This window comes from Camellia sinensis, chromosome 2 (assembly GCF_055761805.1).
Source record: "Camellia sinensis isolate YWXY chromosome 2, ASM5576180v1, whole genome shotgun sequence".
In the NCBI taxonomy this organism is placed as follows: domain Eukaryota; kingdom Viridiplantae; phylum Streptophyta; class Magnoliopsida; order Ericales; family Theaceae; genus Camellia; species Camellia sinensis.
This window is the reverse complement of record NC_138962.1, coordinates 54308601-54330754: the sequence shown is the minus strand read 5'-3', so window position 1 is coordinate 54330754 and position 22154 is coordinate 54308601. Positions and strand designations below refer to the sequence as shown.

General features: G+C 41.0%; 1 protein-coding gene across 1 annotated transcript; it reads left to right on the top strand.

Moving 5' to 3' along the window:
* Positions 1-400: 400 nt before the first annotated feature.
* LOC114280862 (magnesium transporter MRS2-F) lies at positions 401-22067 on the top strand. The gene is made up of 6 exons (XM_082909565.1): positions 401-1194; positions 1943-2143; positions 7373-7501; positions 8029-8180; positions 8431-8566; positions 21786-22067. Exons 1-6 carry the CDS (start codon positions 832-834, stop codon positions 22065-22067), a joined length of 1263 nt encoding a protein of 420 aa, XP_082765691.1. The 5' UTR covers positions 401-831.
* Positions 22068-22154: the final 87 nt, after the last annotated feature.

Genomic DNA, 22154 nt, shown 5'->3' with positions numbered 1-22154 from the left:
ATAAAAAGGAATCCGACAATTCACCCAAGCTCGTCTGTCCAACTGCTTCCTGTCACTCCATCTTTAAAAATGACCGATCTCAACTTCACCCAACCTCTTGCTTTTAACCCTGAAGCTCTCTACTTTACCGTCATCATTGCCGAAAACTGTTGATGCCGGAAAAACACTCTTCAATTTTTCCGGCTATGTATAGATGGCTTCAACAGTAGTAATAATGAAGACAACATCACCAGATCCCATTTTCTCAAAAAAAAAATTCCTCAAGTTTGGTCAAACAGCTAACAGAAGTAAATGTTTAATGATATTAAACACGTATTGCATGGTCATTGGATAACCGTACACAGAGTTTACGGCTCATCCGTTAATAATTTAATCTCGGCATGGAGATATATGCCTACCTACTTGCCGTAGAATGTTAAAATCAACATTACTATAATCACTTGGACTTTGCAAGAGATCTAGATTGCGTGCTTGATTTATGGTGGAGAGAGAGAGAGAGAGGTGCCTCACTTGAACCCTACCCACTAAAACCCATATGGGCAAGTTGTAACCATCCCTAGTTAACAAACTTTCCCGCCATAGATAAAGAAAGGTCCCTCACTTGAACCCTACCCACCAAAACCCATGTGGGCAAGTTGTAACCATCCCTAGTTAACAGACTTTCCCGCCATAGATAAACATTTACACCTAATGAACTAACAAAAAAGTGTTTTTAAAAACCAAAATAGAGGTTTTATCTCATTACATATTGTGTAGAATTGAATCATGGTTTCATTTCTTTGCACCACCTAACTCCAAAATTCAACCCTCTCCAACACCGAAGACCAAGAAATGATCACAACAATGGAGGATTCCAATAAGGAGATCACTTCGACAACGTTGGCAAGGCGGCCAAAGGGTGTCGTGACGAAGCAGTGGCTTGTGGTTCCGCAAGTGGGGAAGTCGCGGATCGAAGAGGTTGGGAAGCACTCGATCATGCGCAGGACGGGGATTCCTGCTCGCGATTTGAGGATTCTTGATCCTACGCTTTCGTATCCGTCTACGATACTTGGGAGAGAGAGGGCAATTGTGGTGAACTTGGAGCATATTAAAGCTATCATCACTGCAAATGAAATGCTTGTTCTTAATCCCAAAGATCCTGGTGTTGCTCCTTTTGTTCAAGATCTTGAGCTCAAACTCTGTAATGTTAATACTGTAAGTTTTTTTTATTAGTAAAAAAATAAAAAATTACTTATCTTTTGTGAGGAATCTACTTCTACTAAATAAATAATGTGGTCACTGGTGTTTTTGGTTCATCAATATGATATTTGCTAGTGCGTCGACTGTTTTGGTTTTTGCTAATGTTGTTCCGTTGAGTGTGAGAAAAGAAAATATAGAATACAATCATTTACTTCAATAAAAATCTTTAAAAAAAAAAAAAAAAACTTATCTGAAATAAAATAAACTTTTATAAACAATGGTCTATGAATACACAATATATATAATATTTATAGACACGGACACAGAAGTCACAGTGGTTTGACAAATTAGACAGTGGGAATGTCGATGGAAAAAAACAGCTAACCATCATCTGACTAGTGGGGCTATTGTGCTTTCTGTATCCGTTTCTATAATATATATATATATATATATATATATATATATATTGTGCTTTCTGTATCCGTTTCTATAATATATATATATATATATACATGTTTGTAGATTGATTCCTTTCTAAATAGATTCAATGTATATTGATTCCTTTCTAAATCGATTCAACTAATATACATGACAACTGATTATATATATTGCTTAATGGTGGTTGAAAGCAATAATTCATATACAAATATGCTTTTAAAGGGACTGAAAAAAATTGTTTGTATATGGGATTCTAAGTGCATTCTTAAGATTGATGATCATTTTAAAAATGTAAGTAAATTGATAATCTTCTTTCACTGCAAAGGGGATTGATGGAAGTGAAAAGACAATAGAGGACACACCATTACCATCTAAGGTGGGGGTGCCACAAAAAGCAAGTGGCAACAACAGTCCTAAAATTTCGTTCAACACGTCATCAAAGGTGGGCAGCTCAAAGGTACCACCTTTTGAGTTCAGAGTGCTTGAAATCTGCCTAAAGTTTGTTTGTAGGTGTCTTGAATCAGAGGTATGTGATTTTTTTTTTTAAATAATAATAATTATTTTTTTAAAATGTGTATCAATGATGATTTATTTGGCAACCGAGGAAATCCAACATTGTAGACACCCTATTTTTGATCGACCTTAAGACTCAGACGTCACCGATTGAGCGCTTGGTGATGTTGCATATTGTGCTCGTTCTGAGGTTGCGGAGTCTCGGCTGCGAGCCTTGCCTCCAGACTTCGGGGCTCTTTTATGCTTTGCCTCGGTTTGCGAATCAGATCCTGTTTTCTTTATTTTCTCTTCCCGAAGGGAGGGAGAGTTCTCGTAGATCATCTCTCAGTGGCCGTAGGCTACGTTTCGTGGTCGTAGGCCATTTTTCCCGTTTGGAGCCCGGTTTTCGATTTTTTGGAGCCGTCAGCCGTGTGCCTCAGTTCGGGACCATTTAACCACCTCCGTTTGCTCCGATTTTTGGCATACACCTTATTTCCTCCCTTTTGAGGGACACTGTAGTCTAAAAGACCAACTTTGTGGTCGAACGCCACTTTCGGTGCCTAACAGCCTGTTTTTAGGGCCCCGAACTGCGCGTTTCGGTCCCCGAACCTCCGTTTTGCATCCGTTTTGGTTCATTTTTGGTGGAGACCTTATTTTCATTGTTAGAAAACTTGTAGGAGGGTGGGAGGCCAGCAATTTTTCTGAAAAGCCAGTTTTACTTCTTCATCGCTCTCTGTCGCCCGTTTTCCTCACTAGAAAGTTAATGTTGACCACTCCCGGGCCACTTTCTTTAACCCTAAACCCCATATTTGTGTTGTACACACCTGGAAGGCCACCAATATGAATAGGCCGACCAGTAATTGTCTCTGACCCTTTTGAACCCATCTAAAAAGTTGGCTTTTCTCTCTCCTGGTTCACATTTTCTAGGTTTTGACCACATATTTGTGTTGTGCACACATGGGAGGCCACCTTTTTGAGATGGCCGGCCAGCAATTTTGATTGACCCTTTTAACCCCTGGCCGGCCGGCCAGGGGGGTGGCTGCCGGGCCCCCTAAACCTTTTGAACCTGGCCGGCCATGATCCTCTCTCCATGTGTATTCCAGCTGTGCCAGCTGTTTCCTCCCAGATCCTGTATCCGAGGGGCTGCCTTTTGGGGGGAAAATTTGAATTTGATTTTCCCCCCCTTCCCTTGGCCTCTCTCCCTCTATAAAACCAACACTTAAGCTTCATTTCTAGGGGTTAGAGATTTTTGCTAAGGCACACAACCATCTTCCTCCATAGCTCTCCCTTCCAAGCTCTAAAGCTCATTATCCTTGGCCATTTACACACCAACTCATAGCACCACACCTCCACACTCCATTCCAACACCTTGAGGCTGATTTCCAGAGGTTAGAAGCTCATTTTCTTGGACCAAAAGCTGTTGTGTTGTTGTTCTACAAGGGTAAGCTCCTATGTTCCCATTTTTTGCACTATTTTGTTCTATATTTTAGTTCATTTTGCTTACATTTTTGGGCTCTGACCTGAACTAGAAATAGTCATATTTTGAGTTCATCTTCATGTTTGATTAAAGGTTTTTCTCTGTTTGAAGCCACCTGCTACCCCTTTCCCTTTATCTCTCTTTTAGGGCTATTTCTTGCATGATATGTTAGCCCTATTTTTAAGCATTTTTGGGCTTTGAGCCGAACTGTAAAGTGATTTATTTTGAGCCTCTCTTCAACTTTGTTGAAAGGCTCTTCACTGTTTGAGGCCAGCTACTGCCTCTTGCTCTCTATCTCTCTTTTAGGGCCATTTTTGCATCATATTTTAGCCTTACTTGTGAGCATATTTGGGATTTTCCATAAATTGTAAAGTATCTTGTTTTGAGCCCCTCTTCAACTTTGTTGAAGGGCCCTTTGCTGTTTGAGGCCTTTTGCTTTCCTGTTTGTTCGATCTCTCTTTTAGGGCAGTTTTTGCATGTTACATTAGCCCTATTTGCGAGCCATTTTAGACCTCGACCTAAACTAAAAAAAAAAATTTTTTGATATCATCGTTATGTTTGATCAAGGTCTATTCTCTGTTTGGGGTCATCTTCCCCTATGCATGCTTCATTCCTTCATGATTAGGGCCATGCATTAGAGCACTTGTATGGCTTTGACGCATTTTTGAGGGCCAAAATTAGAGGGGGGTGACCCCCTCTCTCCTTGTTTTGTTTGGGGATCTTTTGGGCCTCCTAAAGGGACCACATTTTCCATGCATCGAAGTCTAATTTCAGGCCTCATTCTGTGAGTTTTAGGGTCTGCCTTAGGCCTGTCCAAGGCCTATTTTGTCATATTTTAGGTCTACAACGCAAGTGTAGAACAATCCCATTCAAGGCCCTTCAAAGAGGCCTTTCTTTGCATGTTCCCTAGACCAATTTCAGGGTCAATTTTGTGAGTTTTAGGACTGTCATATTTGATTTCCAAAGTTGGTTTGGTCATGCTAAGTGTCTATGATGCATGTGCTTAATTACCCCTTGCATGCCCTTCTAAAGAAGCCCCTCATTTTTGCACATGTTGGCTGCATTGCAATGATTATTTGGGCCTATTTTCACATTTTTTGTTCACTGATTTTTACTGGTTTGGTGAGATTCCATATGCTTCACACACTTGCCATGTAAACCATGTTTGCTAGCCAAAGTTGCATGCTATTTTTGTCCACCATGCTAGCATCTTTTGGCCATGCTTTGAACTGGAAATGTTCATGTTTTGGGACTGCCTTGGCTCTGTCTTCATGCTTCATGATCAAATAATGCATGCTTTGTATAGCTATAAGTCATTCCATGTGCCTAGTTTCGAGTTTCGGGTTTCATCTCATGCATCGGGTGCCATTTTTCCATGTTTCGGGGCTGTTTAGCATCATATTTCAGTGCTGAAATTTGTGAGTTTGTATGCCATCTTGTATCCCTTGCCATGCCTTGTTAGAGTTGCATACTATGCCTTAGGTTCGGTCCTCGGTTTGCGTGCATGTGTGCACGCATTTCGAGAGTCTCATTTTCACCTAATGGCTACTGATGTGAGTGTGGCTGAGGTCCACTCATGTTAGTGTAAGTCCATTATGCATTGTGTATGCCATTTCATTTCATAGTATTGCGTATGCAAGGTTGTATGTTAGAGCATTGTGTATGCCTCGTTACATCGTGCATTGTGTGTGCCATTTCATAGCATTGCGTATGCTAGGTTGCATGTTAGGATTGCATTCATGCATGTCATGCATATTGCATTGTGCTTGGGATAGGAGTTAGCCCAAGCACGGGAAACGAGGGACGTTTCGTACTCCGAGTGACGAAACGTGTCTCAATTCCATGTCGCTGACATTCCGGATTACCCATGATAGAGTTTGGGTCTTGTTGTGTCCATATGTGCATTCATTTCATATTGAGTCGTGCAAATCGACTCCTCGGCCATCATGCATCGCGATGCGTGATTGGTGGCACGAGGATCGAGGACTACACTCCCTGAAAAGTAGTCATGCATACATATGCGAAAATACTTTGCCATGCCCCTTTGTTGCTCTCTGTTGCAGCAAATCAGAAATCGACAGCTTTTCGAAGCTTGGCACGCATCCCGAGAACAATTACAAACAGAGACAAACTGGGGCATCACAGTGGATTTTCGCGCAAGGCGACTCAAGCATGCATCATCTATCATTCGGAACAGAGCTGAGGCAGTCCATGGATTTGCGTGCCAATTTACTGCTTTCCTAGATTAATTTGTTAATTAATTAGGGTTTTGTATTTATTTGGACTGTAATTATTTATTTGGGACTGTATTATTCTTTCGGACTCTCCGAGTGAGGGGACAATTGTAATAAGTGTGCGTGCGTGTGATGTATGTCTTCCAATCTCACGTCTTTCTCCCTTTTATTTACCAGCTTATGATGGTTAGATTAAGGCATATTTCAATTAGCATACAGTATGATAGCATGTTTGCATTCATTCATCTGTTTTGCATGCACCGAGTTCGGCGCATCATACTAACTGCATTCGTATTTTAATTCCAAGTTTAATACATGTTAGCTGTAGCATTCCATATGCCATGTTTAGAATAGCCGAGCCTATTATAGTTGCATTTTGCATGTGTTGCATTAGGCATTTCTGTATATTTAGGATCATGCATGGATTTCTAACATAGCTTCTGTTTTGGCTTGGAGTACTCGGTAAGTTTTTATGCTTTAGCATTCTTGCATGCGTGTGAGTGACTGCCATGATAGCATGCTTACCATAAGGCTATATGCTTATGTGATATATCTGCCTGAATGCCTATGGGTGAAGGTTGGGTTATTTGGATTGGAACAATTCATTAATTGTGAGTTTTAAAGCCCACTAGATAGTGGCAAAATCATGTTTGTTTTCTAAGCCCACCCGAGGGTGGCAAATCCACGTCTTAGCCTACTTGCGGGTAGCACCATCAAACCATCTTTCAAACAAACAAACATGAAATGTTTTGTTCCAATTCAGGCGACCCAATCTATACTTGTATGCTGTGCACATCACATAGTAAATCTAGGCTAATAATCGGAATAAGAACGCATAATGTTTTCAAAACTAGATATCATGGTTAGTAGAGGCCAATCTTTGATCGGGCGAGCGGGGGTGCTCACGAAGTGACCTTCCCCAATCGTACCCAAGTTCCCGAGCCGAGGCAACTTTGGTGATGACGGACACGTGGCCTTAGGCAACGAGTCAGGGTTTCCTAAATTTTCCCAAAATAAAATATTTAGGTGGCGACTCTGTATCTGGAAAAGCAGTCCATGTTTGGCACTTCTTTCAAAATCTGTTTTCTCAAAACGATTTGCCGGATTTGGACTCTTTGGTTCAGATTGAGAACCGTGACAATTTGAGAGTCCGACCTTGTAGTGAGCCCAAATGAACAGAACAGGACTCATCCTCCCGGGGCGTTCGGGGACGTCTACAAACATATATTTACTTCTTCCCTCCAAAATAATGGTTGGAAGGTTTTAAATAGTGGTATGGGAAGATGAATCAGTATTGGTCATAGCGTAATATGTATTAGGAATCAGGTGATGCGATTGTGAATTTTTAAAATTATTAACCGAATTGTATTGATTGTGAATCAACTATGAATTGATGTGAATAGTGAACCAGCCGATACACAAGTGATTGCCATTCCTACAGGTATATTGGATGTATTGATATCGGGATGTCAAAAAAGAAATATGCATTGGCCAATATTTAGATCAATTTTATGAATGATTTTTGCTTAATGTGTTTGATTGTCTATTTCAGACGGGCACACTGGAGCTAGAAGCGTATCCAACTTTAGATGAGTTATCAATAAGTGTTAGTACACTCAATCTTCAACGTGTCAGAGCTATTAAGAGTCGTTTGGTTGCTATGACAGTCCGTGTCCAAAAGGTAATTAATAATAAAAGATTTTCAGGTTTAAGAATAGAGGAGGGTTGCATAATGATTGATCAAAATCGAGAATTTGTCAAAAATGTAAAAGAGAGGGTAAGGTAAAATATAGTCTTTGTTGCTAACCTTTACACTTTAAAAAGTTTTGAGAAATTGACCTTGTTTCGTTTAATTTTTAAAATTTCTTTTGAATTTTTGTTCATCCATCTTATAATTTAGTCAATTATTTTTATTTTTTTAGTGCATCTCGGTTCTCCTGCCCTTGTAGTCACCCCTATCCTCCGCCAATTATCCCTAAATCAACTCATATATCCAACATATGTTCGAGTTTTTGTTTTTACACTTTACGAAAATAACTACACCAAACATGTTTTTTTGCCAAAAAACACAAAAAACATATTTCTCTTGTTCTAGTAAACAGAAAACAATTGTTAACATTACCAAATCACACTTCAAATGCTCCAATTTATGATGCATGTGCTGATAATAAGCATTTTAATTGAGTTCTATACTACTATGGTTGCCAGCTGAGAGATGAGCTTGAACATTTGTTGGATGATGATATGGATATGGCGGAAATGTACCTTACTGCTAAGCTTTTTTCTCCTCAATTTGAAGATTCCGAATCAAAACAGAATAACATAGATGACGATGACACTGTCGTATTAGAAGATTACAGGTAATAACTTAACATGCTATATGTATATATTTAAGGCTTTTTATTTTTTAATTTTTTGATCAATCGGTAGGACAAACATATATCATGCATTTTTGTTCAGTACTAATTAAGCTTCCGAACCAAAGGTGTGAAAATTTGAAGTGCATCAATTGAGAAAACGTGAACTGAAAAAATGTAAGATCCTAGCAAATTATATCAGGAATTTTTTTTTTTTAATGTAAAATGACTAAAGTAGCCTTGTAAGTTTCAGTGATGAAGAAGAGATAAGGAGCAACAAAAGTAGCAGTGGAGTAGGGAGTGGACAGAAGCCAAAGATTTATGAGTTGGAGAAGTTATTGGAAGTATACTTTGTCCAACTAGATGGAGCGTTGAACAAACTATCCACTGTACGTTGTTGTTGTTATTGTTATTGTTATTGTTATTGTTATTGTTATTATTATTGTTAACATATATTAATATAATCCATCTTCATGTTCCAGATTCCTCTCAGATCACAGCTCCTACCACTGTTACCACTGCTCCTCCAGCTCCTACCACTGCTACCACTGCTCCTCTTTTATCTCCTTTTCAGCTTTGGCATTGTCGTTTGGGCCATCTTTCTGTTGGTCGTTTAAAATCTTTAATTTCCAGTGGTCATTTAGGTCACGTAAGTTCTGATGTTTTAGATTGTGTGTCTTGTCAACTTGCCAAACAACCTGCCTTGTCGTTTAATAAAAGTGACTCTGTTTCTCTTGCCCCATTTGATCTCATTCACTCTGATATTTGGGGACCCTCTCCTACTCCTACTATGGGGGGTGCACGCTATTTTGTTGTTTTTATAGATGATTTTACATGGTTGTTTCTTATGAAAAATCGCTCTGAGCTCAAACAACTTTATTACAATTTTGCTGCCATGGTTAAAACACAATTTTCTAAAACTATTAAGCTTTTTCGCTCCGATAATGCCATGGAATATAAAGATTTTGACTTTCTTTCTTTTCTTCAGCGTCATGGTACTCAACCTCATCGTTCCTGTCCCGGAACGTCTCAACAAAATGGACGTGCTGAACGGAAACATCGACATATCCTTGACACTACTCGCGCCCTCCTTCTGTCTTCCTCTTGTCCGGAACATTTTTGGGGAGAGGCAGCTCTCACTGCTGCTTACACTATCAATTGTATCCCTACACCTGTCATTCATAATCACACTCCTTATGAGCGTCTGCATGGCACCCGTCCTCCTTACACCACTCTTAGGGTCTTTGGCTCTGCCTGTTTTGTTCTTCTCCAACCTCATGAACGTACCAAACTTAAACCACGCTCTCGCCTCTGTTGCTTCTTAGGGTATGGTATTGAACACAAGGGGTATCATTGTTGGGATCCTCTCTCCCAGCGACTCCGTATCTCTCGTCATGTAGTCTTTTGGGAACACAAAATGTTTTCTTCTCTCTCTCTCTTCCGTTTGTCCGTTCCCTCATCCACTTTAATTTTTACTGACCCTTCCACGGATCTGTTCTCTGATGAGCTTACTCCAACGCCCTTGCCAGCCTCTCTCGAGTTCTCTGATGAGCTTGCTCCACCGCCCCCACCAGCTTCTCTCGAGCCTGCCTTGCCTATTGGTCTGTCCCATGCACCTGCTACCTCTGATGGTCCTGCTCTTGTTCCCTCGGGATCCTCCCCTCCTGATGCGTCTCTCCCTTTGGCTCCTCCTGCCTCTACTCGACCACACCGGGTAACCCAACCTTCTACTCGTCTTCGTGACTTTATTGTTGGTTCTACTGCTTTTTCTACTTATGAACCAACCTCCTATCGTGAGGCTCGCTCTAATCCTCTTTGGCAGCAAGCTATGACTGATGAATTGCAGGCTTTAGACAAAACTCACACTTGGGACATTGTTGATCTTCCTCCTGGCAAGACTGCCATTGGTTGCAAATGGGTTTACAAAATCAAAACTTGTTCTGATGGATCTATTGAGCGCTACAAAGCTCGCCTTGTTGCCAAAGGCTTCAACCAAGAATATGGTATTGACTATGAGGAGACCTTTGCTCCTGTTGCTCGTCTCACCTCTGTTCGCAGCCTGATTGCGGTTGCTACCACTCGACACTAGGATCTTTATCAAATGGACGTAAAAAATGCTTTCCTTAATGGTGTTCTTCTTGAGGAGGTCTACATGCAACCTCCCCCTGGGTCTACTTATCCACCTCATAAAGTCTGCAAACTTCAGCATGCTTTATATGGTCTCAAACAAGCTCCGCGCGCTTGGTTTGCCAAGTTCAGCTCTACTATTCATGATTGTGGTTTCACCTCCAGTTCTTATGATACTACTCTTTTTATCTGGACCACTGCTCAAGGGACCACCTTGCTTCTTCTTTATGTGGATGACATGATTATCACCGGTGACGATCTTGATGGTATTCTATGCCTTAAACAGTTTCTTAGCCAACATTTCGAGATGAAAGACCTTGGTCCTCTCAGCTATTTCTTGGGTCTTGAAATCTTCCATGATTCCACAGGGTCTTTTCTCTCTCAGGCTAAGTATATGTCACGACCCAAACCCGGCCCTATGGGTTTAGCACCGTAACCGGCCAGTAATCCGAGATTACCGAAGGCCTGCAGAACGGTAATACAGTAAAACAGAGTACAGGGCCTGGCGGAAGCCAATACAGTAAATAAATAGTGTCCATTGAGCTGTGACAGTCTGTATGCAAAAAGGTTTTTCATACATTCACACATAAACAGTACAGAACAGTATGTACAATATTCACATCCATACGACTAGGGACTCAACCCTACAGAACAGTACAGAAAACATTCCGTCTGTACAAAACAGTACGGTCTATACCAAACAGTAAAACAGTACAGAAGGGGGAAAAAGCAGACAAAACACCCCCAAGCCATAGCATGGCAACTCGGAACCTCACAGTGAGGCACAAAGGCTGGCTTGACAAAACTGGAGTAACCCTGACGCCTCTAGCTGCGGTCTGGTGCCTGTACACCTACATATATATATGAGCAGTGAGCTAAAGCCCAGTGAATAACATAAAGCGTAAAGGGGTTTAGAATGAATGTCCTTACAGTATGAAAACAGTTCATTTCAATCAGTCATTCAGTTGTTCAGTACAGTAAACAGTCATATGTGGTACATCCATTAGCATAACAGTAACAGTAGGTCTTAAAAGACCGAACAGTAATGATGGCCATCAGTCAGTAAACAGTAGTGGTTCCACGAGGGAACCGACAGAGATCTCTGTGACAGTAACAGTAACAGTAAACCGTAGATACTAAGGATGCCACAGTACAGTTCAGAAATAAAGGACATACATTCATTCAGTAAATAATACCAGTTCAGTAAACAGTTCAGTTCAGTATTCAAAAGATATCAGTTGAACATATCTTTACACAATTGTTACTCACAGAGTTCTGGGCTACAGTATGCTAGAGCGTGTCTCCCCAGTTGCCAACCCTACACAGTTCACAGGTTGAACACACACTAAGCTACACAGTTGGGAAATATCATAACTTAATCCCTAATTTGCCTTGGTGTGTTCTACAACGATATCCTCATCTAAATGCCTTAAACTAGGCCTAAGAATACCTAGGATGGGACGAGGATGCAAAAACGCACATTTAAAAGCATTTTCAGGAAAACAGAGTCCCGCTCGAGCGCAGGTTTCCCCCGCTCGAGCGTACAGGAAAACAAAGGTACTCGCTCGAGCGCAAACTTTCCCGCTCGAGCGTACTGTAAAGGTACTGGATGGGTGAAATCCCCGCTCGACGCCCGCTCGAGCTTGAGACATGACTCCGCTCGAGCGCCCAATCCTCCGCTCGAGCGGACTGTAAAACAGTGCAGAGAGATGCTGGATGCTCGGATTCCACGCTCGAGCGGCATTTCCCCCGCTCGAGCGGAAGTGCGAAATCTGGAAAACCCAGATTGCACCTCCAAGCTCAAACTCAAGTTTAAATGCATCAAAACCCGACCTCTTGGGCTAAATTTCCAGAAAACACATGTAAACTCATAGTTAAACATGATTCAAAACTCACTTTGAGAAATCAAAGCCCAAGGGTGTTTTTATTCAAACCCAATTTCAAACCAATTTCAAGAACAATATGAACATGCAACATGCATGAATTCAAACCAATTTCAAAGCTTCAATTTGATGCTCTAAGGAGCTAATTGTTTCCAAAACATGATGAAATCATGGACCTCTACAAAATTATGGACATGCATGTGAGGAAACATGAACTTACAACCTCAAAACTCAAGAATGGCAACATGCATGCAACAATCAAGCTTCAATTCAACATCTAACCCATGATTGGCTCTAAACTCCATCAATATGACATGAACCATGCAAGAATCCACTCAAAACATGAATAAGAAGACAATGGAGCTACCTTTAGTCTTGTATTTCAAGAAGGGAGCTCAAATATGCAATCACTTCAACAATTCTTCAATTACCAAGCAATTTACCAGCAAAATCAACAAGAACAATTCTCTCTCTCTCTCTAACTCTCCTCTCTTGGTCGGCAAAAGCAAGAAATGAGCTGGGAAAAATGTTTGATTCAAGCATACCAAGGCTCTAACATGTTATAATAAGGGCCCACTAACAATGGCAAAACGGTAATTAAGTCCAACTCTTCAAGTAGCATATTTTAATCTAATTTAATCATACCTAATCAGTTTTCAGGTAAATACACCACAAAATCACATAAATTATGATGATCATTAAACATCAATCAGTTTCTAATTCGGCCGCCGATAAGGCCTTCAATTAGCAGTTTAAACATATAGGTATGAACAGATAATCATACAATCAAACAGATAGAATGCAATTTAACTAACATATACTCAATCAATTCGGTTTCCAGTTTCAGTCAGTCAGTTCAATACTTTTAATCAGTTCAATTATCAGTCATTATCAGTCTCGTTTAACAGTAATCGGTGATCAATCGGTCATTAATCAGTAAACAGTATGAGGGTTGTTACAGTCTCCCCTCCTTATAAAGAGTTTAGTCCTCTAAACTCGAGTTACCTTTATTCTGGAAGAAAACAGGATTCAGTGGAAACAGTTCAGGATATCTTTTGGCCATGTCATCTTCCCTTTCCCAAGTGGCATACACACCACCATGGTTCTGCCAGTCAACTTTCACTAGCGGGATCTCTTTGTTTCTCAGTTTCTTGATCCGTCTGTTAACAATCTGTATAGGCCGTTCCTCGTAAGTGTAGTCATCACTCAGCACTACACGAGTAGGCTCTATTACATGGAAAGGATCCCGAAGATAGTCTCTCAACATAGAGATGTGGAAGACGTTGTGCATATGCTCCATTTCAGGAGGAAGCGCAACTTGATACGCCACCGGATTGATTTTCTCAATGATCTCATATGGTCCGACGTATCTCGGTGCTAACTTGCCTTTGACTCCAAAACGAGTCTGGCCTTTCATTGGTGTCACTTTCACAAAAACGTGCTCACCCACTTCATACTCTCTGTCCCGTCTTCTGACATCTGCATAACTTTTCTGTCTACTCTGCGCAGTTTTCAGTCTTTGCTGTATCAGTTTCACTTTTTCAGTTGTTTCATACACAATCTCGGGCCCAAGCAAAGGCCCATCTCCAACTTCTGCCCAGCAAATTGGAGATCTACATTTTCTGCCATACAATGCCTCAAAAGGCGCCATACCAATACTCGAATGGTAGCTGTTGTTGTAGGCGAATTCAGCTAAGGGCAAATGATTTTCCCAGTCTCCCTGAAAATCAAGGACACACATTCTCAGTAAATCCTCCAGAGTTTGGATGGTCCTTTCTGACTGGCCATCTGTCTGAGGATGATAGGCACTACTCAGCCTCAATTCAGTACCCAATGCAGTCTGTAGACTTTGCCAAAACCTCGATGTAAACTTCGAATCCCTGTCAGAAACAATAGACACGGGCACTCCGTGCAGTCTCACAATTTCATCAATATAGATAACAGCCAATTTATCCGCATTATAGATTGTCTTGACAGATAAGAAGTGAGCAGATTTGGTTAGTCTATCAACAATAACCCAAATTGAATCCATACCTTTTCTGGAGCGAGGTAATCCAACGATAAAATCCATCGTGATATGCTCTCATTTCCACTCTGGTATGGGTAGAGGTTGCAATAGTCCGGCAGGTCGTTGATGTTCAGCTTTGACCTGTTGGCAATGAAGACATTTGGATACAAAATCAGCAATTTCTTTCTTCATTCCCGGCCACCAGAAATTCTGTTTCAGATCTTGGTACATTTTCGTATTCCCCGGGTGGATAGAAAATCTTGAGTTGTGGCCCTCTTGCAGAACTCTTCTTTTCAGTTCAGTATCATTTGGTACACACAGTCTTTCTTGAAATTTCAGTACATTATTCTCAAATTTGAATCCCGGTCTCTATTTGGATTCTCTTTCCTCGATGATCTTCTTCAAGAAATCATCCAGTTGTTGTTTTTCTTTAACCTCTTCAATCAGTGCCGGTTGAGCAGAAATAGCAGCTAAGGTTCCACCTTGTTCTCTCAAAACAATTCAATTTCAGATTTTTCAAGGTCACAAAGCAACTCTTTCTGTCCTGTAAGCAAACAGGCTAAGTTTCCAATCGATTTCCGGCTCAATGCATCGGCAACGGTATTGGCTTTTCCCGGATGGTACAGTATCTGTAGGTCATAATCCTTAATCAGTTCCAGCCATCTCCGCTGTCTCATGTTCAGTTCTTTCTGTGTGAAGAAATATTTTAAACTCTTGTGGTCGGTGTATACTTCACATGTCACCCCGTACAGATAGTGACGCCAGATTTTCAGTGCAAATACTACTGCAGCAAGTTCCAGATCATGGGTCGGGTAGTTCTTTTCATGTGGTCTCAACTGTCGGGAAGCATAAGCAATAACTCTCCCATTCTGCATTAAAACACACCCCAGACCCTTATGAGAAGCATCACTAGATACAGTATAACCATCCGTACCTGAAGGTAAGGTAAGAACTGGTGCAGTCACTAATCGAGTTTTCAACTCCTGAAAAGCAGATTCTCTTTGGTCAGTCCAGTCAAATGATGTCCCCTTCTGAGTTAACTGAGTCAATGGTAGGGCAATTTTGGAGAAATCCTTGACAAATCTTCTGTAATATCCAGCCAGTCCCAAAAAGCTTCGGACTTCAGTCACATCGGTCGGTCTAGGCCAGTTCACTACAGCTTCAATTTTCTGCGGATCAACAGAAATTCCATTTTTGCTAACAACATGCCCCAGAAACATAACATGGTCAAGCCAAAATTCACATTTAGACAGTTTAGCATACAGTTTCTGTTCTCTTAAGGTTTGTAGGGCAAGTCTCAGATGATGTTCATGCTGTTCTATACTTTTGGAGTAAATCAATATGTCATCGATAAATACAACAATAAAGTCATCAAGGTTTGGTTTAAAAATTCTGTTCATGAGGTCCATAAAAGCAGCTGGTGCATTCGTGACTCCAAAAGGCATAACTAAAAATTCGTAATGTCCATACCTCGTTCTAAAAGCAGTTTTATCAATGTCTTCCGGTTTAACCTTCAGTTGATGATATCCGGATCTAAGATCAATCTTGGAAAATACTTTCGCACCCTGTAACTGATCAAACAGGTCATCAATACGCGGTAATGGGTATTTATTCTTTACAGTTACCTTGTTCAATTCACGGTAGTCAATGCACAGTCTCAGTGAGCCATCTTTCTTCTTTACAAACAAAACAGGCGCACCCCATGGCGAAGTGCTAGGTCTGATAAACTTCTTATCCAGTAGTTCCTGTAGTTGCACTTTCAACTCCTTCAGTTCAGTTGGGGCCATTCGGTACGGAGCTTTAGAAACTGGTTGTGTTCCGGGAATCACATCAACGGTAAATTCAATCTCCCTATCAGTCAAATCTCCTGGAAGATTATCTGGAAATTCTCTGACTATAGGAATACAATTCACATCAGTTTTAATACTATCATCAGTCGACACAGTCAGTACAGAACACAGATATCCTTTACACCCCTTTCTAATTAATTTAACAGCTTTCACTGACGAAATCAAATACGGAGGAGATACTACTCCACTCCCATTAAACACAAATTCAGGCAGACCAGGTGGACGGAAAACAACTTGCTTGGTCACACAGTCAATAGTGGCATGATATTTTGTTAACCAGTCCATTCCCAATATGACATCAAAATGATCAATGTTCAATGGCAGTAAATCAATAAACAGATGCATATCCCCAACAATAATTTCACATGCGGGGTACATATAAGCACATGTCATGGATCCCCCTACGGGTGATGATACGACTAGCAGATAGTTCATAGGTTCTAAGGGTCTATTCAATTTCCGTGAGAAAGCATGCGATACATAAGAATGTGTAGACCCCGAATCAATTAATACATATGCATTTTGTGCACAAATAGAAAGAATACCTGACACAACGGTCTCGGTATTCTGCACATCTCCCGGTACTAGTGCGAACACTCGGCCTTGCCTCACAGGCTCTTTCCCGGTAGCTTTAGGGTTAGGCTTTGGTGGAGCATTTGATGCTGCGCCGCTGGCTGCAGCTTTGCTATTGCCTTGAGGAGCAGAAGGGCAATCTTTAACCATGTGGCCCACCTTGCCACACCTGTAACAGGCTCCAGATAATTTGTGACAAACCCCTTTATGCTTGTTACCACATACAGAGCAGGGTGGAATGAACCCACTCCCTTGGCTGGGGCTAGTCATTGATCCCGTGTTCTGTTTCTTATTGGCTGGGTTGTGTTTGCCTTTCTTGAATTTGAAACCCTGCCTTTTACCATGCCATTCAGTTGTTGGTGTTTCAGATTGTTTCACTGCTGCAATGTTCGACTCGGCCATCAATGCCCGGTCGAGAACACCTACAAAAGTCGGTAATTTCAAAACATTTATCCGGTCAAGTATTGCCACATTAAGGCCACCTTCAAATTTTCTGGCCTTCTTATATTCAGTATCCACCATGTGCGGTGCATAACGGGCAAGTTCAGTAAATTTCGTTTCATATTCGGCAACCGACGTGGTGCCCTGTTTCAGTTGCTCAAATTCAGTCACTTTCCTATCCCTGACACACTGAGGGAAGTACTTTTCAAAGAAGGACTCCTTGAACTGAGCCCAAGTCATAACAGTATTTGTATCACGGATCAACATCCACCACCTTCTAGCTTCTTCTTGGAGGGTGAAGGTAGCTAACAATACCTTATTCGCTTCCGAGCACGGAAACACTTCAAATAATTTTTCTGTTTCAAGCACCCAAGCTTCAGCCTTTAACGGTTCGAGGCCTCCCTGAAAGGATGGCGGTTTCATCTTGCTGAATTTATGGGTGAGAGCAATAATATCCCCATCATTCACATTAGGCTCCGGCTGTACCTGAGGAGGTGGGGGCGGTTGGTTCTGTTGTTGTTCAAGTCTAGCAGTTATCAGTTCCATCATTCTTTCCATTCTTTCCATTCTTGCCTCAGTAGATGAGGACTCAGGTTCATTTGCATTGTCCATTTCACTATAAGCAGTTATAACAGTTTTTAAACATAAGCAGTCATTTGTTTAACAGTTTAACACATTAGCAGATATTCAGTCATAACGTAATCACACACTTAACATGCTCATGAGATGCCCTAATCACTTTCTAGGACACCCTATGGCTCATTTGGACACGTGTGTGCGGTATAACTCGTGGTAAGTATCGCTCTGATACCACTCTGTCACGACCCAAACCCGGCCCTATGGGTTTAGCACCGTAACCGGCCAGTAATCCGAGATTACCGAAGGCCTGCAGAACGGTAATACAGTAAAACAGAGTACAGGGCCTGGCGGAAGCCAATACAGTAAATAAATAGTGTCCATTGAGCTGTGACAGTCTGTATGCAAAAAGGCTTTTCATACATTCACACATAAACAGTACAGAACAGTATGTACAATATTCACATCCATACGACTAGGGACTCAACCCTACAGAACAGTACAGAAAACATTCCGTCTGTACAAAACAGTACGGTCTATACCAAACAGTAAAACAGTACAGAAGGGGGAAAAAGCAGACAAAACACCCCCAAGCCATAGCATGGCAACTCGGAACCTCACAGTGAGGCACAAAGGCTGGCTTGACAAAACTGGAGTAACCCTGACGCCTCTAGCTGCGGTCTGGTGCCTGTACACCTACATATATATATGAGCAGTGAGCTAAAGCCCAGTGAATAACATAAAGCGTAAAGGGGTTTAGAATGAATGTCCTTACAGTATGAAAACAGTTCATTTCAATCAGTCATTCAGTTGTTCAGTATAGTAAACAGTCATATGTGGTACATCCATTAGCATAACAGTAACAGTAGGTCTTAAAAGACCGAACAGTAATGATGGCCATCAGTCAGTAAACAGTAGTGGTTCCACGAGGGAACCGACAGAGATCTCTGTGACAGTAACAGTAACAGTAAACCGTAGATACTAAGGATGCCACAGTACAGTTCAGAAATAAAGGACATACATTCATTCAGTAAATAATACCAGTTCAGTAAACAGTTCAGTTCAGTATTCAAAAGATATCAGTTGAACATATCTTTACACAATTGTTACTCACAGAGTTCTGGGCTACAGTATGCTAGAGCGTGTCTCCCCAGTTGCCAACCCTACACAGTTCACAGGTTGAACACACACTAAGCTACACAGTTGGGAAATATCATAACTTAATCCCTAATTTGCCTTGGTGTGTTCTACAACGATATCCTCATCTAAATGCCTTAAACTAGGCCTAAGAATACCTAGGATGGGACGAGGATGCAAAAACGCACATTTAAAAGCATTTTCAGGAAAACAGAGTCTCGCTCGAGCGCAGGTTTCCCCCGCTCGAGCGTACAGGAAAACAAAGGTACTCGCTCGAGCGCAAACTTTCCCGCTCGAGCGTACTGTAAAGGTACTGGATGGGTGAAATCCCCGCTCGACGCCCGCTCGAGCTTGAGACATGACTCCGCTCGAGCGCCCAATCCTCCGCTCGAGCGGACTGTAAAACAGTGCAGAGAGATGCTGGATGCTCGGATTCCACGCTCGAGCGGCATTTCCCCCGCTCGAGCGGAAGTGCGAAATCTGGAAAACCACCTCCAAGCTCAAACTCAAGTTTAAATGCATCAAAACCCGACCTCTTGGGCTAAATTTCCAGAAAACACATGTAAACTCATAGTTAAACATGATTCAAAACTCACTTTGAGAAATCAAAGCCCAAGGGTGTTTTTATTCAAACCCAATTTCAAACCAATTTCAAGAACAATATGAACATGCAACATGCATGAATTCAAACCAATTTCAAAGCTTCAATTTGATGCTCTAAGGAGCTAATTGTTTCCAAAACATGATGAAATCATGGACCTCTACAAAATTATGGACATGCATGTGAGGAAACATGAACTTACAACCTCAAAACTCAAGAATGGCAACATGCATGCAACAATCAAGCTTCAATTCAACATCTAACCCATGATTGGCTCTAAACTCCATCAATATGACATGAACCATGCAAGAATCCACTCAAAACATGAATAAGAAGACAATGGAGCTACCTTTAGTCTTGTATTTCAAGAAGGGAGCTCAAATATGCAATCACTTCAACAATTCTTCAATTACCAAGCAATTTACCAGCAAAATCAACAAGAACAATTCTCTCTCTCTCTAACTCTCCTCTCTTGGTCGGCAAAAGCAAGAAATGAGCTGGGAAAAATGTTTGATTCAAGCATACCAAGGCTCTAACATGTTATAATAAGGGCCCACTAACAATGGCAAAACGGTAATTAAGTCCAACTCTTCAAGTAGCATATTTTAATCTAATTTAATCATACCTAATCAGTTTTCAGGTAAATACACCACAAAATCACATAAATTATGATGATCATTAAACATCAATCAGTTTCTAATTCGGCCGCCGATAAGGCCTTCAATTAGCAGTTTAAACATATAGGTATGAACAGATAATCATACAATCAAACAGATAGAATGCAATTTAACTAACATATACTCAATCAATTCGGTTTCCAGTTTCAGTCAGTCAGTTCAGTACTTTTAATCAGTTCAATTATCAGTCATTATCAGTCTCGTTTAACAGTAATCGGTGATCAATCGGTCATTAATCAGTAAACAGTATGAGGGTTGTTACAGTATACCTCTGATCTTCTCACCCGTGCTGGGCTTACGGATTGCAAGACTGCCTCCACTCCGCTGGAGCCTCAGAGTCGTCTTACACCTCTTGATGGCACTCTTCTCTCTGATGCTACCCTCTATCGTCAGCTGGTTGGCAGCCTTGTCTATCTCACTGTTACTCGTCCTGATATTGCCTATGCCGTTCATATTGTCAGCCAGTTTATGTCAGCTCCTCGTACCCCTCATTATGCTGCCTTAGTTCGTATCCTTCGTTATCTCAAAGGTACCTTGTTTCATGGACTTCATTATTCCGCCCGCTCCTCTCTCCAGCTTCGTGCTTTTTCCGATGCTGATTGGGCTGGGGATCCTACTGACCGGCGCTCTACTACCGGGTTCTGTTTTTTCTTGGGTGATTCTCTTATTTCTTGGCGCAGCAAGAAACAATCTCTTACTGCTCACTCCAGTACTGAGGCCGAATATCGTGCTCTTGCTGATACTACTCAGGAGCTTCTCTGGCTTCGTTGGCTTCTTGCTGACATGGGCGTTTCCCCCTCTGGCGCTACCGCCCTCTTTTGTGACAATCACAGTGCTCTTCAAATTGCTCACAATGATGTTTTTCATTATCGCACCAAGCACATTGAGATTGACTGTCATTTTATTCGTCAACACGTCACTCGTGGTACTGTTCATCTCCATCCAATCTCCTCTGCTGATCAACCTGCTGATATCTTCACCAAAGCTCATTCTCCTGGCCGCTTCGTTGACCTTGTCTCCAAACTCCAGTTGGTTGATGTTTGTCCTCCTTGAGTTTGAGGAGGGCTGTTAACATATATTAATATAATGTAACATACATTAATATGTATATATATTATATTAACACACATAGCTATACTAATATATTATATATATAGTGGATGCTAGGATGCCAGAGCACGCCTTCGCTTTCGGCTGCTTTCGGCCACTTTCTAATATTTTATGTAATGTAACATAATGATGTTGTAAACAATAGCTCCTATAAATGGAGTCTCCTCTTACACTGTCACATACAATATATACAAGAGATTTCTTACACTCTCTTATTTGTTTCAATTATTATTATTATTATTAGTATTTTATTTTTAAAGTTAAGCTATGTATTAATAGATTTGTTACTAGATTTCATGTCATTAGACATAAGATAACGAGGTATAGTGATAAGAAAATTTGAAGGAAAAAAAAATCTATTTATATGTATAAAATTTTCATTTTGTTTACCAACCTTTAGGTGAGAAATAAGTGCACGTCACTATGCCTGTTATTTTATTTTTCATAGTCAAGAGTCATACTCAGCAACCAAAAAGAAGTCCTAAAAAAGTCACAAAATTTTTCATAACGTAGAGATTGCATTTAGAATGAATATCATCCATACATTTCAAATTTTAAGTACTTTTATGAATACGCAACATTACTGTTATTCTCATACACACACACTCTCTCTTGGATATGTCAGATGCGAGAATACGTGGACGATACGGAGGACTACATCAACATAATATTGGATGACAAACAGAACCAGTTGTTGCGAGTAGGGGTTGTCATCAGCATTGCACTTGTAATAATCAATTTTTGCATTGTGACTGCAGGTGTGCTTGGGATGAACATCCGCATCCCTCTCTTTGATTTTGGAGTCCCCCTCCAATTTGATGAATGCTTTGTCGTGTTGGTTGGTAGTTTTTTTGTTTTATTTGCTATCACCCTCTTCACCATCAAGAAAAAAGGACTGCTCGGATGATTGAGCCTTGCTTTCGAAAGGTCAAGTGATACACTGTTGGTCCCCAAAGTATGTGTTCTATGTTATTTTGATTCCTAATATTTCAGT